Raw genomic sequence first — 19,118 nt, forward strand, 5'->3', positions numbered from 1 at the left:
TTTAATAATGACCAAGATGCGGACCATTGAATTTGGTTGGTCTGTGTGTGTCTCTGTCTCTCTCTGTTTTTCTGTCTCTCTCTCCCTCCTTCCCTCCCTTCCCCCCTCCTCTCTCCATAATTCTCTTACATCTTCATTTTGTGAAATCAACCAAGTTCTTTACTGTCTTCTTGCAGAAAGAAAGAAATCTGCTTTTCTTACAATGCAAGGTCTATACTGTAGCAATTACAATTATTTACCTTCAGACTCCAAAGTGTTTCTCTACAGTTCTCTAGCTCCTCAAGACTAATAAGTAGCAGCTTTTCCCACGTCTTCCTTCTTACATACATAAAATACTCTCAACTTACAGTAAACAATTAATACCACTGCACTTATAATCATACCTTATTCCATTTCTTTGATCAAATGCTGGTATCATTGAGGCTGGATGTTCTGACATTAGGGCCACTAACAACTGTAATACATCATGAATGTTTTCATCCTGCATAATAAGAAATACAAATATTTAGTTAAAGATTTGCTCAAAATCTTTGAATAAAATAAAATTAAAGATACAAAATGTTATACCTCATGCATTGTAAGTAAATAATTTAATATACTCTGAAGTTCATCTTCTTTCACACCTCGATCCTGTGTAAAAAAATTTCATTAGTTAATGAACATCAGAAATTGAGACTTTGAAGAAAGGTATCAAAATCAATGACATAAAAGTAAACAGAAATGTAAAAGCAATGTGTTCACTGAAATTCACCCATGGTTCATAATTTAAATACTATTTTATTTCAAATCTAAAAAGTAAGTATTTAGAAATTTTAACCGATAAAAGTTAGGGTTAGGAGTGCTAGCACAAGCCTTTAGACTCAGATCTCAGGAAGCAGAGGTAGATAGACCTCTGTTAGTTCAAGGACAGCTAGAACAACGTAAACAAGACATTGTCCTAACAAAAGAAATTAATATATTATGATGATTTCATGTTACCATGTTCTTATTATATATTGATTCCCTAAAACAATGGGAATTCAAGGGACTGTGGGATCACTTTTGTTTAGTATTGTACAGCTTTGCCTGTGTACTCCCTTTAAACTGCCTTACTCTTAAAAACAACCCATGACAGAACACTTCACCCTTAGATAAAATGGAACATATGCCATTTAATGAGGGAGTTCTGCTCTATTGTTCTTCACATGTTCTTTGCCTTATCTGGCACATCTCTCTTAGCACATTCATACCTCTTAACAAGAGCCATCTTGATACAAATTTTACCAAAATTTGAGTGAAAAAAAAAAAACCCTAGTGAATTTATATTTTGTAGAGCAACATGAAAAGCTATTTTTAGTAATTTAATGGCAATGATTTTTAAACTCTGGCAACAGTACCTTTTCACCCAATATATTGTAATTGTAAAATAAAGTTATTTTACCTTTAATATTAGCTGTTTCAGAAAAAGCAGCATAAAAGCCCGAAGTGATATGATCTCTTTTTGTGATGGCCGGGGACCATCTAGAAAGAAAATAAGCCATACCATTAAATAAGTTTAATGCAATCACATTTAAATTCTATAAATTAAGTGTTTTTTAAAATCATAATAATTGTTCCTACTGATGTTTTGCAATTTCAAACATATAAGAGTAAAATTAAACTTCATGTTTTGGGCAATTTGACATTACTTCCAGAATAGATTTAGGAGAAAGAGCTGCTTTAAGTTTCCAAAATATCATTACCAATGATAAACGCATAATCACCTAATATCAAACAGACATTTTTCTCTTATTTTTATTAAAAAACTTCCTAGTATTTCTCTGGCCTGTAACTTTTCCCCATTTATAGACTCTTCTTTAATCCCATGCATCATTTAGAAAACTGTCCTGCTCTACTTCCACCTAATTCTTATTTTGCATCTTTTTCTCTTGTCTGCAATGCACACCATAGTGCTGCACCAACAGATTCTGAATTGATAAATAAAATCAAGCAAGAAAACTTATAAGTTTCACTGTGTCTAAATTTAAAGGATTCAATTGTGTGATATCTAATTGCTAGTAAAAATGAGAATTAGAAAGCCTATGCATACTGTATAACATACAATAGAATACACTTTTAAACATAGCTAGACTCACAGAAATTGTTTAAAAAGCAAGTTTTCTTAAAGTAACCAGAATTAATGTCATTGCTTTATGCATTTTCAAAGTATAACTGCCTCGGGTGTCCTTTATAACATATGATTGTCGCTCACAGCCATTTTATTCAGATTACTGCATCTGCAAGCAAACTGTCTCCCAGTACACTCATCTATTAATAGCAACAAAATTGTCCCTATTTTTCAGGTGTTAGCCACATTTTTGCCTACTGTTACCAATGGTAAAGTACATAATACTTATCAGTACTTGACTTTACTTTTTAAAAACCAATCTCATTGTGATTTTTAAATCATACGAATACACCAATGTCTTAGGTTAGCTTTTACTTCATTGTAAGAATGAAGGTAACAATGTTGCTGTAAGACAGGGCATGTTAGAACAAAACATATTTGAGGTATATGTGAAGCAATGAGGTGCTTCAATAATGTAAATTGCAAACAGGTAGTAATTGTTAAGTATAAATATGTTTGTCATACTCAACAATGAACAGCATGCTGCAGAGAAACAAACTTATGTGCATGATGTCTATATGGCATAAATCCATTTTTAGTCAAAATAAAACATAAAAGTAAAATTTATTGGACAAATTTAAAATTAAAAGCAACCAAATCATAACTTTATACTAGTTGTTCTCAACCTTCTTAATGAAAACCTTTAGTACAGTTCCTCATGATGTAAGGACCCCAACCATAAAATTATTTCATTGCTACTTCCTAACTGTAATTTTACTACTGTTAAGAATTATAATGTAGAGCTGGAGAGATGGCTCATTGGATAAGAGCACTGACTGCTCTTCTAGAGGTCCTGAGTTCAATTCCCAGCAACCACATGGTGGCTCACAACCATCTGCAATGGTGGTCTGATGCCCTCTTCTGGTGTGTCTGAAGACAGCTATAGTGTACTCATATACATCAAATAAATAAACCTTTTTTAAAAAAAGAATTATAAAGTAAATATCTGATATGTGACCTTCAAAGGGGTCACAAACCACCAGGTTGAAGATCAAATCTTTACACCATTCTTAAAACCGAGGTAATAGTACAAATATTAAAACACTGGTTTAACAAGAAAATACATAAATATGTTAATATAGCTGATGGGAGCTTGTTACCACTATGGAGAAAAGGGTACAAATACCAAAAACCTGAAAACTAGGCTGAGCCATGTGGCTTAAATGGAAATGGAGTAAGGTGTGTATCCACCACTGTGTGCACACGTAGTTCTATTCCCTGGACCTGTCCACTAGGAGAAACAAGAGGATATACAAAAAACACAGCAGGCAAAATTAACACTCATATTTTAGTTCTTGGAAATCCATACCCATTAAGCAAGCAAGGGTTCTTTGGAGAAACAGAGTTATGACAAAAAAACGTATCATAAGAACCAAGAATATTTTGTGTTGTGCAGTAAGGAAATACTACAAACCTATGAATTTCTGCCATACAGGCACATTTCCTCCTGAAAAAATCCAGAGAAGTGTAAACATCAAAATCTATAAGAATGCCACCCAAACAGGCAATGTATTACACTGTCAGGTCCTTCATCAACATGTCTCCATCTGCCATGCTCTTTCCTGTATAGTATGCTCATATATGCAATAAAACAACAGAATTCACCTGCATAGAACAAATTTTAGAACTACAGAAAACTAAAATTACTAAAGGGCCATTTCAGGGAAAGCTACCAACTGATAATATAATACACTGAATGAAAGAGCAGCTCATAAGACTGTACAGATATAGAAAAACTGAAAAATACACACAGGAGAAAACCACATTCTATCTGATATCAGGGTGCAAACTATTATATTAGGAAGTATCACTCTTAGCACCTGAGAGAGGAAGATAAATTCTATCTAGATTCATCTTGAAATAAGTAGGTGAAGCTTTGCTGCAGAACAGGATATGGACACAGTCTGAACGAGGAGATTAGACTCTAGACAAGCATTCATAGTTACCAGCTGACACAGGCAGGTGAACATTGTGTGTTTGCTTGACAAGATAGGCTCAGACAGAAATATGATTACTGTGCTATTCCTGTCTAAAACAAAACAAACAAAACAACTGCATAACCATGAAAAATGCATACAAATCCTCATCGAAGGGTCTCCAAAATCAATCTCTGTTTTCCACTATGATTTAACAGTTACCTTTACCTCTGGGAAAATACATAGAGAAGCATTTGGGACAAGAAAACATGTTTTGTATATCATATTTTCAACTGATACAAAGACTAATGTACATATCTTGAGTGTTTCATACAAAAAGATAAGGAAAATGACACAGTTTCTGAGTCAGCAATCCAGCCATCATGGTGTCTGCTGAGGGGTAGATTAATTTAATGAGGTAGAATAAAAAGCTATGTAAATATATTAAATATGTAAGTTAACTTCAGTTTTCTCATATGACTCTTAGTAAGTTTTTATGGGTGATAAAGTAATATTGTAAAGCAGATGTTAAGCTGAAGGGCTCAAAGGCTTCAGGCTCTGTATCACACAGCTGTGATTTAAACTTCAGAGCTGTTGATGTGCACTTTCAGCTTTTTACTAGACAAATTATGGATGGTATTAACAAGATCTACAATGTTATGTATCTATCTACACATGTTTATGTATCTCTAATTATATTACACATTTTTAAATACATTAACAAAGAGTACTCAACAGTAACTGACTCTGGACTTACTCAATTCAAAAGACACAAGATAAACTCTGAGAAGACGGATCAGATGTGACAGTCGGTAACAATTACTGACTCCCATCATAAAATAGAAAGTATGACTATCTAAATATTAATACACTAGAGCTATTTTCCCTTTTAAAAGAGATTTGTGTAACTATACTAGTCAATATTACTGTGAAAATTATGAAAAAATCCCCACCAATCACTGCTGGTGAAACTATACCAGTAGGACATTTCTTTAAAAAAAATTAAAGTTTTATTTACATTTATTTATTTATTGAATGTATATGAGTACATTTTAGCTGTCTTCAGACACACAAAAAGAGGGCATCAGATGCCATTATAAATTTGTGAGCCATCATGTGGTTGTTGGGAATTGAACTCAGGACCTCTGCAAAAGCAGTCAGTGTTCTTAACTGATGAGCTATCTCTCCAGTACCTAAAATATTTTTCATTGGACCTTTCTTGTTGATTCTAAGGAAATCATCAACAACCAGTTACATAATGAACCACTTTTTGTTGTTGTTGTTTTGTTTTTTTTCAAGACAGGGTTTCTCTGTGTAGCCCTGGCTGTCCTTGAACGCAGAAATCCGCCTGCCTCTGCCTCCCAAGTGCTGGGATTAAAGGCGTGCGCCACCACTGCCAGACAAAGAACCACTTTTTTAAGGAATAAAAGGATGATTAAAAGTGGAGAAAGTCTGATTCCGTGGAAAGCTTAACCATGTTCATGTACAATGTACTGACAGAGGCAAAATCTACCCTTTCCACAGGGCTCCTTCCTGTGGACCATGAGTGTTTGTCTTTTTGAGATTACTTTGTATTTAGAGTACTTGTAGAAGTATACTTTTGTATAATCAGAAAACATGGCTATAATCTTAACACATAAAGGCAAGAATATGAAAATCAAACCAGTTTCTACCACACTCAGGTCAAACAGTATATGTGAAATGAAAGTTCGAAGCGTTCTAAGATTCAAAGCACTAGAAGACACTGACAGGAACCAGTCATATACACCCATTTTTTAATATACCAATGGATCTTCTAGAGCTCCCCATAAAAAGCATCTCAATTAGAATCAAATGCATTAAAATATTTTTACTCCAAAGTGTTTTAGCACTGTAACATTCTTAGTAGAGTTATTTTACTTGTGTATGGGTGTGCACACATTCCACAGAGAACAGGTCAGTGGACAACATGGAGTAGTCAGTTCTTTCCTCCCATCATGTAGAGCCTGAAGATCTAATTCATGCCATCAGGTTTTAAGGCAAGTAACTGTGGCCACTGTGCTGTCTCACTGACCGTAAATTGTTTTTGTTTTTTTTTTTTAAATGCAACTTCTAAAATAATATTGTACCTCACAAGAAATCAAAGAGCTAAAGGATAACTTTGTCACCATGCACATGTGTACACTGTACTAGTACCTACGATCTAGTACTACACACCTCGTACCCAGTATCTAGTACCCAGAATCTAAACACAGAAAAATTGAAATGAGGTCGCAGAGGTGCTTACCTAGTCCTTTAGGTGTAATGCCACTGCTGTCAGCAGGGTTAATAACCCAGTAGTAATATTTTAATGTGTGCATTAGCTGCAATACTGTCCCAACTCTGCGTATGGTGGTATAGATGGTAGCAGTTCCAATAAACTCAGCAGACAAGTAGGTATACAGGGAAAGTTGAACCTAATAATAATTAAAGCAAGTATAAAGTATTTATTAAATATAAATTCCATTTTAATTAAAACAAATCAGCAAAGGACAAATATCATTTATTTTGTGGTTTAAAATAATGTTCCTTAATAATCATTTATATTTTGAAAAGTAATAATCACAACACAAACATCCCAATAATGCTGACTTCAATAAAGATAACGCTCATGACCCAATTAGGAAAGAAGGTTTGATATCTAAGGATGATAGCACTGTCAATTATTAATAATTCTTTTTAAGTTAATTTAGATTAATCTTATGGGAAACAAAATGATATGGCAGTGGCTGGTGTCTAGGGAGCTCCTCACGAAAGGTTCTGAAAGTGGATCCTTGGGCATGTGCCTCTCCAGAGGAAGAGCTGCAGCCCTACTACAGTGCGCAACAAATGCCAAAGGCTGAGTGGCTCCACTTTCTTCATGTTTGCCATCGTACAGTTATCATTTAGATTCTGACCATGTGAATATGGCAAGCACATTGATTAGAAAAGTTAACAATAATTAGCTGTGGATTTAGTGCCATAAATAGTGAGATGAGCTGTACGAAAATTTTATACACTGCACACTCAGTTGTATAAAAGATTTAAAAGTTGTAAAAGACAACCCCAAATCAATTTATCCCCATAAAGATTTAAGTTAGGATAAGCTAGGAATAAATCAATTACCCGATACACTGTATTATACAAATTTATAGAAAAATAATGTGGCTTGAGTATATGCTTATTTAAAAATATTTATGTCATGATAAAACATCTAAGTTCAAACTGAGAGTAACTTCCCAGTTTAAATGATCAGTGTTCTATTGTCTTTTCCTAGTCTTTCAATAATGTACTGGATTCTCTTTGTTGACAAGGTATGAACTATGCCTAATAACATTAAAACTTAGTTCTACACCAGGTTTAATGTTTAACTGTAGTTTCATTTATTATATTTACATGTTCAAAATTTTAACTCTGCCTTATACTGACTAGAAGCAAAAAAATGCTGAATGTTTTCTACTGGATACATTAAATCTAATAACTACGCACTTTAACTGTAACTCTAACTTTATTTTATAACATTAACCTAAAATGAAATGAATGAACCTGAAATACAGACCTTTGCAGGTGTGTGTATCCAGATGGCGGGATTGAATAAAATGTGGTCACAAAGCTGCTTCAGCAACGGGGCTCCATGAGACAAGCCATCGAGGTATTTTGCAAATGATAAAAACTGCTCCAAGACAGCTCTAGTTATGTGAACTCTTGATGACTAAAACCAGAAACAGAAATACTATCTAGAAATGTCTGTGATATCAAATGGTATAATGTTTATAGGAATAATTCAAATTGTCCTTAAATGTTTAAATTAAAAGCAGAAAATTATATATTGTATGTTAGTAAAAATGTAGTTACATGAAATTTTATGATATTCCTTTGAGTGAAAGCTTGTTATTTAAAGACTGGTCTAATTACAGATAAGAACTCTTTTTCAATTTGAAGAAGTAAAGTAATTTATGAGTAAGAATATCAAAAAAATGACAAAGGATCTTACAAAATTTAGAGTCAAAAATTATAATAATTCAAAAAGTAAAGATAACAAGATATGCTTTTATTCAAAACTTTTCCACAACAAGCACTGGAGAAGCTGCTGTTTATTCCTTTTGGCTTTTCCAACACGGGTAAATGCAGTTCCCTTGCCGCAGCACAAACCTGCCTGCTTGGCCAGGCCATGGAAAAGTAGACCTGACTCTTCTGGACACAATGTTCTCCTTTGGCTTTCATGATTCTCAGACTACTCCAGAGCCTTATGCGCAAATATGACTTTGTTCACCCTCTTTTCACTGCAAATAAAATATCTCCTTTGATAACACTCTGAACTGCTTCATGTTACATTGTTTTGATATACCCTATACCCATCACAAATGCTCAAGAGCTAACAATGCATGACTTATCACTTAGCATAAAAGATTGTAGATATTATCCTACTTGTAACTGTTGAACATATAAAATACAGCCTGTCCAAAGTGAGATGTAAGTTATAATGTTCAAAAAGTATTCTTTAAAAAATAACTAATCAAATACTATAATGATGTTTTAGATATGCCAAGGCTAAATAAAATTCATTAATATCTCCAGTAACATTTTATAAGACACTTTAATTTGTATTTGATTAAGTTGCATTTCATTTGGGCATGGGCAATGCTACTTTATAATTTCAGACAAAAATTTGGTATCAGAGAAAACATTGCTCTGCAGAAAAGCTGATAATCTAAACTCAAATGCTAAAAACCTGCCAGTGGCAGCAAGCATTCCAATCATATTCATGTGATAGTAATTCATAGTTTAGAAATAGGTTTTGAAATTGCTGAGTACCAGGAAAGGCATCCTCAAAGGCATCACATGGAGCCTCTACATTACTAAAGAAAAACAGACACTCATCTTTTATGTTCATTTATGCTACCAAATTGTAGTTTCATATCTATACTTGATCTTTAGAAACGTTTTTTTCAAAACTGTGTTTCATTGGCTACTTAAAGTTTTATCATGTGTACAATGAACTTTCTCTACAACAACATTCAGTTTTGCCCATGAGTGGTACTTACTACTTATCTCAGATGTAATCCATGTACTTTTTTCCCTTGGGAAAGAAAGCACACTATGTTATCAGTCTTTTCTAGTCCTTCTGTAATTCCTTGGTAAATGTTTAACTACGTTCATATTAAATTCAAAAAGGAAACAAGAACAGAAAAGATAAACTGGGAGATTAGAAAAGACACCCAATTGTTCTTAAAATGTTTACTTCGGTTAACTGCTTTAATTTTTTTCTATTTTCCAATTTGTTTTCACTTTAATGGGTGAAGTAATCTTTTGAATGAGATTCAGGGATAGAGATATAGCTCAGTGGTAAAGTACTCCCATCGCATGTGGGAAGCTTTCGGGGAAAACACACATAGAAGAGATTTATACTTGGACAATCAACAGAATGTCAACATCACAGAAAGGTAACTTCTGGGTCTGAGCCACATGACTGTAAAATATTTTAATTTACTTATTTTTGACAATATCATATGTTTTACAAGGTGTTCTAGTCCTTGTCGCCCTGTGACCACGTCTCATTCCTCTCCTTCCTACACAAGATCAGGTAAGATTGCCGTGAAACTGTCTTCTGGATATGATAAAGGCCTACCTACTCATTAACACATACTTATGAAGAATTATTTGAAGCTAAATGCTATGCACACATATAATCTCAGCTGAAAGCTGAGGGAAGATGATGGTGGGTTATAGAACAGCTTGGCAAGAGGGTAGTATCTCAAAAGAAAAGAAAGGAAAGGGGATAGAGGCAGGATTTGCTGGCTGTTTCTCTGTAAAACCCAGGTTCAATACAGAGAGCCTATATAGTAGTTTAAAATTATTTCTAACACCAGTTCCAAGAAATCTTTTCTTGCCTCTGCAGGCACCAGGAACAGAACTGGTACATACACACACATACAAACATACCAACATGCACACACACACACACACACACACACACACACACACACACGCAAAAGACTCATGTATATAATGAAAGAATTAATGAATGAATGAATGAATGAACAAATGAATCTATTAAAAAGAAAGGAGGGATACCTCCGGATATGGTGCCCTCACAGAAGCAGACCAGCTAAGTGTCTGCCCTAGCCACAAGGAACAGGTGAGGGGCAGAAGGGGAGTGGTATTCCATGGGGTGGGGTTTGGTTACCTGGTGGGTCCTGAGAGAACCCTACTCCCAGTTATAGCTCTGGGGCATAGGGCGGTGGGCAACTTTTCTTAGCCACTGCTCTGAGTTTAGTTGCTCCTCTAGGATGTCTCAGGATATGGTGTCTTCACGGGAGCAGACCAGCTAGGTGTCTGCCCCAGCCACAAGTGCCCCTAACTTTCTATTAAACTCATTGTATTAAATCCTCAGAGTATATGAGAAACTGGAAGCTGCACTGTAGTATCAACTGAAAATATGTTCTATAAAGGGTGTTAAGCAACAATGAAAAATTAAGGTAAGGATTTGGGGTACTAAATTTTTTTGTCTTGTTTGTTTCAATTAATTAATACTCTTACAGTGTTTCCATAGAGCATTTTTTCCTTCTATGTAATACAATTAGGTGTGCTTTAAAATACTATTCTCAACAATAAAAGAACTTCTGGGGGAATCACCATACCTGACCTCAAACTGTACTACAGAGCAATAGTGATAAAAACTGCATGGTATTGGTACAGAGACAGGCAGGAAGATTAATGGAATAGAATTGAAGATCCAGAAATGAACCTACACACCTATGGTCACTTGATCTTTGACAAAGGAACTAAAACCATCCAGTAGAAAAAGGACAACCAAACTAGAAGTCAGCATGTAGAAGACTGCAGATCAATCCATTCTTATCCCCTTATACAAAACTCAAGAGCAAGTGGATAAAGGACCTTCACATAAAACCAGATACACTGAAACTAACAGAAGGTGGGGAAGACCCTCGAATACCTAGGCACAGGGGGAAAATTCCTGAACAGAACACTAATGGCTTATGCTCTAAGATCAAGAATTGACAAATGGGACCTCATAAAATTGCAAAGCCTCTGTAAGGCAAAGGACACTATCAATAGGACAAAAGGCAAACAACAGACTGGGAAAAGATCATTACCAATCCTAGATCCTATAGAGAACTAACATCCAATATATACAAAGAACTCAAGAAATTAGGCTCCAGACAACAAAATAACCTTATTAAAAATGGGGTACAGAGCTAAAAAACGAATTCTCAACTGAGGAAATTCAAATGGCCAAGAAGCACCTTAAGAAATGCTCAACATCCTTAGTCATCATAAAAATGAAAATCAAAACAACCCTGAGAGTCCACCTCACACCAGTCAGAATGGCTAAGATCAAAAACTCAGGTGATAGTAGATGCTGGCAAGGAGGTGGAGAAAGAGGAACACTCCTCCATTGTTGGTGGGATTGCAAGCTGGTACAACCACTCTGGAAATCAATCTGGTCGTTCCTCAGAAAATTGGACATAGCATTACCTGAGGATCCAGCTATACCACTCCTGGGCATATACCCAGAAGATGCTCCAACATATACCAAGGACATATGCTCAACTATGTTTATAGCAGCCTTATTTATAATAGCCAGAAGCTGGAAAGAACCCAGATGTCCTTCAACAGAGGAATGGATACAAAAAAATGTGGTACATTTACACAATGGTGTATGACTTAGCTATTAGAAATAATGGCTTTGAGAAATTCTTAGGCAAATGGATGGAACTAGAAAATATCATCTGGAGTGAGGTAACCCAATCACAAAAGAACCCACATGGTATTTATTCACTGATAAGTGGATATAAGCCCAAAAGCTTGAAATAGCCAAGATTCAACTCACAGAGTACATGAAGCTCATGAAGAAGGATGACCAAGTATGGATGCCTCGATCCTACTTAGAAGGAGTAACAAAATATTCAAGGGAGAAAATACAAAGACAAAGTATAAGACAGAAACTGAAGGTGGGGCCATCTGGAGACCATTCCATCTGGGTATCCATCCCATGTGCAGTCACCAAAGGTAGACTGATGTGGATGGTAGGAAATGCATGCTGACAAGAGCCTGATATAGCTGTCTCCTCAGAGGTCTGCCAGAGTCTGACATATTCAGAGGCAGATGCTCACAGCTAACCATTTTCTGATCAAGGGGTTCCCAATGGAGGAGTTAGAGAGAAGACTGAAGGAGCTGAAACTGTTTGTGGCCCCATAAGGAGAGCAACAATACCAACCAACTAGAGCTCCCAAGGTCTAAACCACCAGCCTGGGAGCACATAGGGAAGGACCCATGACTCCATCTGTACATGAAGGGGAGGATGGCCTTGTCGGGCATAAGTGGGAGAGGAGATCTTTGGTCCCATGAAGGCTGAACACCTAGTGGGGGGAAATTTGAGGGTGGGGAAGTGGGAGTGAGGGGGCAGGTGGGGGCACATCCTCATAGAAGCAGGAAGAGGGCAGATGGGATAGGGTGTTTCTGGGTGGTGGGAGAAATGGGGTAAGGAGATATAATCTGAAATGTAAATATAATATACAATAAAAATCAAATAAAAAAAGAAGGGAAGGGAAAGGGAGGAGAACAGAGTGCTGTGCAACACACTGACTGTATAGATAAATTTACTTGGAAACAGAATATAAAATATTAGAAAAAATAATTACAGTGTCCACTTGAAAGTAACTAAAGAGCAAATAGTAGCACTGGATGCTATAATGAAAAACTTAAGTTAAATTAAGGGCTATGACCCAAAAAGTACAAGATGTTATGGCTAAGCAGAAATGTTTGCTTTATTGAAAAACCATTCAAAATATAAAAGCATGCATGATTATATATTACATAACTGTGGAAAATATTTAAATTTGCAAAAATACATCATGAAATAACTGAACCTTAGTATCAATTTCACTTTTCCCAGATACCAAAAATGAGATCCACCAACCAAACTAAATTATATTAACTATCTGAATTTTCGAGAAACAGTGACAACATTAATTTTAGGGAGCCTGCCAACAAACTATAGCATTACAACAAATATACATGCACAGAAAGGGAAGACCTACGCTGACTGATCAAATAAGAGGGAAGAACCTTGTATGGAGATAAAAAAGGAAATTTGTCTCTCTACCTGGATGTAAGGGTGTACACATGGGCACAGAGCAAAAGGCCAGTACAAACAGAGAACAGCTGTAGAATAAACAGACCCCACAGACAGGACAAAAGAGACACAGATCCTGAGACTGGATACACTGTTTACATTGCTCTGTAACTTATTATCACTTTGTTTGGGAAACTTTTTTGCCTGTTGGTTTTCAATTCAAAGTTTGACTAGTTTGTTCCATCAGCATGTAGTTAATGGACAAAAAACAAAATGAGGCATCGACATTGTTGTACAAATCAATGTACTACTACTTTATAGAAGACATGAATTTTGTCAAGTATGACATTCTTCTCTCTGGGTTACACTAAATAATCATTCTTGTCACTCTCTAGGTCTAGCCAAATTCCCTTAACAATGCTTGCAACTTACTTTTTAAATACCAAGACCTTAAATTCTTGTTATTAACTCAAGTTGAGTGTGCTGTCAGCTTCCTGCCAAGATGAATACTGATAAGCAACTGTTATCGTTTGGATGTGAAGTATCGTCCAGATTGGTATACTGAGAGCTTTGTCCCTAGCTGGGAGTACTACTATAAAAGGTGATAGAAACTTCAAGAAGCAGTATCTAACTAGAAGAGGTCATCATTAAAAATATGCCCTGGAAAGGTGCAAAGGACTGAGGTGCATACAGAGGAAAAGTGATAGATGTGCTGAGCAAGGTACTGTAGAAGACCACCATGTGCATGCACGTGCTTGCTGCTAAAAGACAGGGAAAGACGGATAGGGAATAAAATAAAAACAAGGAGAGTGGTAAAATATGATGTCAGAGGTATGATATAAACAATATAGGCAAATAAGGAGTAAGATCCTTTACTGAAGTACTGTGAGGATAAATGAAGGATGGAATATGTAAATAGCCATCACACTGAAATAGCCTAGAGTTCCTGAGAAAGGAGTCTTGATTGATGAACTGGCCACAGGAGATTTTGTGTGGACATGTCCATGGGGGGTTAAGTTGATTCTTAATTGATATGGGAGGGCCCAGCCTACTGTGAGTAGCACCATTCCCTGTGCTGGCAGTCCAGGGCTATAAAAGAAAGCTAGCTTAGCATGAGTCTGAGCCATTCATCTAGCCACCTGACATGGATTCCTCCATGGTTTCTGCTTCAAGTTCCTGTCTAAGTGCCTGCCCTGGTTATGCTAAAATAAACCTTTTTCTTCCCCAACTTGCTTTTGGTCACTATTTTATGACAACAACAGATATCAAATTAGAAAAGTAATTATTGGGGAAAATGAATTGGGACTATGATGGTATCCATGGATGTAGTGAGGAGTAGGAATAGCAATTGGTTCTCCACATATTCTTTTTTTTTTTTTAAGATTTATTTATTTTATATGAGTACACTATCACTGTCCTCAAACACACCAGAAGAGGGCATTGGGTTCCATTACAGATGGTTGTGAGCCTCCAGGTGGTTGTTGGGAATTGAACTCAGGACCTCTGGAAGAGCAGTCAGTGCTCTTAACCACTGAGTCATCTCACCAGCCCTCTCCACATATTCTTAATTGTAAATATTTAGTTACTGTATCGCTCTAGTTTTGCTATCATATATACATACACATACATATACACACACCATGTGCAACTGCAGTGCACAGTAATCAGATAGGGTTTTGGGGTCCTCTAAAACTGCAATTATGAATGGTTATGGGCTACAATGTGGGTACTGAGAACTGAACTTGAGTCTTCTGCAAGAGCAACAAGATTTCTTAAACATTAACCCACCTCTCCAGTCCCTGATTTTGGATATATTCTGGTGGCTAACACATACTTATCAAGTATTTAGATTCAGTGTGAGAAAAAACAGAGATTAATGTCTTAAGTTTAGCTAAATGGTAATGACATTGACTAAGATAAAAAAGGAAATAGAATATTTGAGAGAAAACAGAGAAATAATAATTTGGTTAATAAAAGTTGTACAGATCACTGGACATCTTAGAACTGAAATGAAGGAGATATAAAAATAATTAATACTTAAAGGATAATGAAAGCAATCATAATCTCATTAAATGAATTATAGGAGAAAAGATTTTCAAGACCAGCTGGAAGAAGGCAGTCTTCAGAAATACAGGAAGAAATAAAAGAAGGCAAGAATAGAAAATAAAGAAACTGACACAAAATTGAAGAAAGACACCACTGGAATGCAATGCTGTAGCTGGTGTCAAAGTGAAGAAAATCTAAATAGGAAAACCACATACAAGGTCAGAGGAGCAAAGACTTTGGCAATATAAATGCAAGTATGATGATTATCAGAAAGCTGTATTGGAGGAAGAGCATATTTATGAGTAAACAGATGTTTTCTATTTGAAAATTAATGAATATGACTCACAAAGTAAGAAAGGAAAATTAGAACTTCTCATGATCAAATAAACAAAAATGTAAAAACCAGTATGGATTATGACAAAGAAAAGTTTAAAAGTGAGAAAACTGTTTTGAAATTTTTTTGAAAAAATTTGTTTTGAAATATACAACCGTTCTGGAAATCAGTCATAGACACAGTACTACCTGAAGACCCTGCTATACCACTCCTGGACGTATATCCAGAAGATGCTCCAACATGTAATACGGACACATGCTCCACTATGTTCATAGCAGCCATATTTATAATAGCCTGAAGCTGGAAACATCCCAGATGTCCTTCAACAGAGAAATGAATACAGAAAATGTGGTACATTTACACAACTCAGCTTTTAAAAACAATGACTTCATGAAATTCACAAGCAAATGGATGGAACTTGAAAATATCATTCTGAGTGAAGTAACCCAATCACAAAAGACCACACATGGTATGCACTCACTGATAAGTGGATATTAGACCAAAAGCTTGGAATACCCAAGATACAATTTACCATACGAAGGTCAAGAAGAAAGATCAAAGTGTGGATGCTTCAGTGCTTCTTAGAAGGGGGAACAAAATACTCACAGGAGGAAATATGGAGGGAGACAAAGTGTGGAGCAGAGACTGAAGGAAAGGCCATCTAGAGACTGTCCCATTTGGGGATCCATTCCATATACAGTCACCAAACCTGAATGCTATTATGGATGCTGGGAAGTGCTTGCAGACAGGAGCCTGATATGGCTGTCTCCTGAGGGGCTCTGCCAGAGCCTGACAATTACAGAAGCAGATATTCACAGACAACCATTGGACTGAGCATGAGGTCCCGGATGGAGGAGTTATAGAAGGGACTGAAGGAGCTGAGAGAGTTAGCAGCCCTGTGGGGGAGCAACAGGGTCAACTGGCCAGATCCTTCAGAGCTCCTGGGGCCTGGACCACCAACCAAAGAGTACACATGGAGGAATGCATTGCTCTGGCAGCATATGTAACAGAGGATGGCCTTCTTGGACATCAGTGGGAGGAACAGCCCTTGGTCCTGTGGGGGTTCAATGCCCCAGTGTAGACGGATGTCAGGATAGGAAGGCAGGAGGAAGAAGGTGGGTGGAGGAGCACCCTCATAGAGGCAGGGGCAGGGAGAATGAGATAGGGCGGGTGGGGGTGTTCTGGAAGGGAGACCTGGAGAGGGGATAACATTTGAAATGTAAATTAAAAAATATCCAATAAAATAATGAGAAAAGAATTGTTGGATATAGAACAATAATAAAAATAAAACATATATTTCACAATTAAAAAAGAAAAATACTGTAAAATCTAATCTATTTCAATAATAGATTATTAAATGCACTGTCATGAGATTAGTAATAAGAGGGATCTATTATTCAACTTCCCATCAACACTGCACCAGTTAACTCTTATAGAGCAAGAAAACAGCAGGAGAAACAGAGAGTTACCAAATAATAATAATAATAATAATAATAATAATAATAATAATAATAATAATAAAAGTCATTAGTTTTAGATGATACTTTTTCTACAAAGTTCTAAAGCAGCTACAAAAGTTAATGAAGGAGTAGCAACAGGAATACAAAAAGTTTACAGTAATCATCAATAATCCTATTTCTATGTATCTGACAAACCAAAACCTAAAAACAAAACCCCCAAACTCTTAAAACATGAAATAACATGTTTGATAAAAAAATAAATCCATAAAAAAATAGGTAAATTTTCTGTACTCAAAAATAGAAGGCGTCCTAACTAGCTTTCAGGTGAAAACATGTAAACTGAAGGGCTTATTAGGAATGGCAATGTAACAAAGTAAAACTTTTGTGGTGAAAACTGATGCGTGAATGCATAGGAACAAACAAAGTGAAAAGCAGCAGGGAAATCTCATATAAGACAGATGATTTTATTATCAGCTATCAAGATGTACTCAAAGGAGATACAAAAATCTTGTAGCCCCTGAAAATAAAAAACAAAATCTTACTGTCATAAGTTCAAGTTTAGCAACAAAGATGAGATTTTGGTACACAAGAAACTATCTTTTCAAACAAATGGATTAGCTACACACAAGGGAATGCACTCAACAATAGAGTTATATTCCAGTAATTCCACTGTAGACAAAGAGGTATAAGGTGAGAATGCACTGGATGTATCTAATCTATTGGAACCTTAGCTTAGCGACATGGCACATTTCCCTCTTTTCCCTAATAACTATGCTCACCGCAGGTTGTAGCTCATGTCATGTCAATGTAGGACCAGCATAGGGGTGGCTTTTTAAATTGAGTTCTCTTGAGTCAGAATCTTTCAGTGTAGCCCAGACTACTCTCAAACTTGTACCTCTCCTGCCTCAGCCTCCCTAGGCTTGCAAGAAAAATTTTCTAAAATATCTACTTTAATTCATAATTTCTTCACACCAAGCCAATGTTTATATTCACAGCATAATATGTTCATAAATGTTCTTTAATTCTCAAACAATATTACCGTAGAACAATCATCAGTTTATCATGAACTGAAGATAACTTAAGAAACTATGATTGGTGAATCCAGTGACAAAAGCTACACACACAAAAAGCCAAAGGTATCACTTACCTTTTCAAGTAAGTAGCCAATGACTAAAAAGCCTTTTCCACCCAGCATCTGTTCTTGCATGGCTACTGAACTTTTAAGTAGTTCAACCAGGAATGCCAAAAGAGTAGCACTGTGTGTAAAGTACAGATAATTTCATTTTGTAGTCATTAAATATTTATTATACACATAGTATTCAATTTCAGTAATTTGTTTGCCAGACAATAGCAACAAACAAATTAATCTCTATTTTATTTTAAAATACTATCTGGCTTTTATTATATAAGCATGTATCTTCCCACAAGCAAGAGAAGATACAATTAGTTTTATCTTTCAAATTAACAAATTGACAAAATAATTATGTATAATTTATATTTCAGTTAAGCATAAAATGTATCTATATATATAAACATATTTCCCTCTTTAAATCAACCTGACATAAGAAACATACCACTATTCTATAATACACACAGTTCCATAATATTATATTTAAAAACAGGCTATCACAAAATTTTAAGTATGTGCAGGATGTTGTTTGTGACGAACATAGCTGTTTTTAAGCTATGGTTCATATACTTTACAAAAATCAACCAAATAATTGTCACATACCACATATGTCCAGACATACCCTAAGAAAATTTCATGAGGGCAAAGTAAAGAAATGACTCATGTATTATACAAATGAGAAGTTTTAAAAATTAATTACATAGTGTACAGAAACATAAAATCAGATAACAATAAGTACCAGACAAAGTTAAGCACTTGGTATGTACACTGAATGAATAAATGAGGAAATAAAAGAAAATTGATTGCAATGAATTAGTCTTTGATAATGTATTTCTTTACAAGTTATATATTTTCAACCAGCACAGTGACACAAGAATGAAAATAATATACCCTTCATTATATGTACTTAATGCAATTACAATAAATGGCCTTATACTAGACTTTATCATGAACTGAAATAATAGCTATCTGAAATGTTTTATAATTAAC

General features: G+C 35.6%; 1 protein-coding gene across 5 annotated transcripts in view; it reads right to left on the reverse strand.

The window, feature by feature from the left end:
- Nbea (neurobeachin) overlaps window positions 1-19,118 on the reverse strand; it is a 518,446-nt gene that overhangs the window by 374,697 nt on the left and 124,631 nt on the right. For all 5 annotated transcript variants that reach the window (XM_076932409.1, XM_076932408.1, XM_076932407.1 and 2 more), the window contains 6 exons: window positions 18,147-18,255; window positions 7,619-7,771; window positions 6,329-6,497; window positions 1,421-1,500; window positions 568-630; window positions 384-481 (listed from right to left, as the gene is read on the reverse strand). In XM_076932409.1, coding sequence (XP_076788524.1) covers window positions 384-481; window positions 568-630; window positions 1,421-1,500; window positions 6,329-6,497; window positions 7,619-7,771; window positions 18,147-18,255 — 672 coding nt within the window. The remainder of the gene's footprint in view (window positions 1-383; window positions 482-567; window positions 631-1,420; window positions 1,501-6,328; window positions 6,498-7,618; window positions 7,772-18,146; window positions 18,256-19,118) is intronic.

This window comes from Arvicanthis niloticus, chromosome 4, assembly GCF_011762505.2.
Source record: "Arvicanthis niloticus isolate mArvNil1 chromosome 4, mArvNil1.pat.X, whole genome shotgun sequence".
Taxonomy (NCBI): domain Eukaryota; kingdom Metazoa; phylum Chordata; class Mammalia; order Rodentia; family Muridae; genus Arvicanthis; species Arvicanthis niloticus.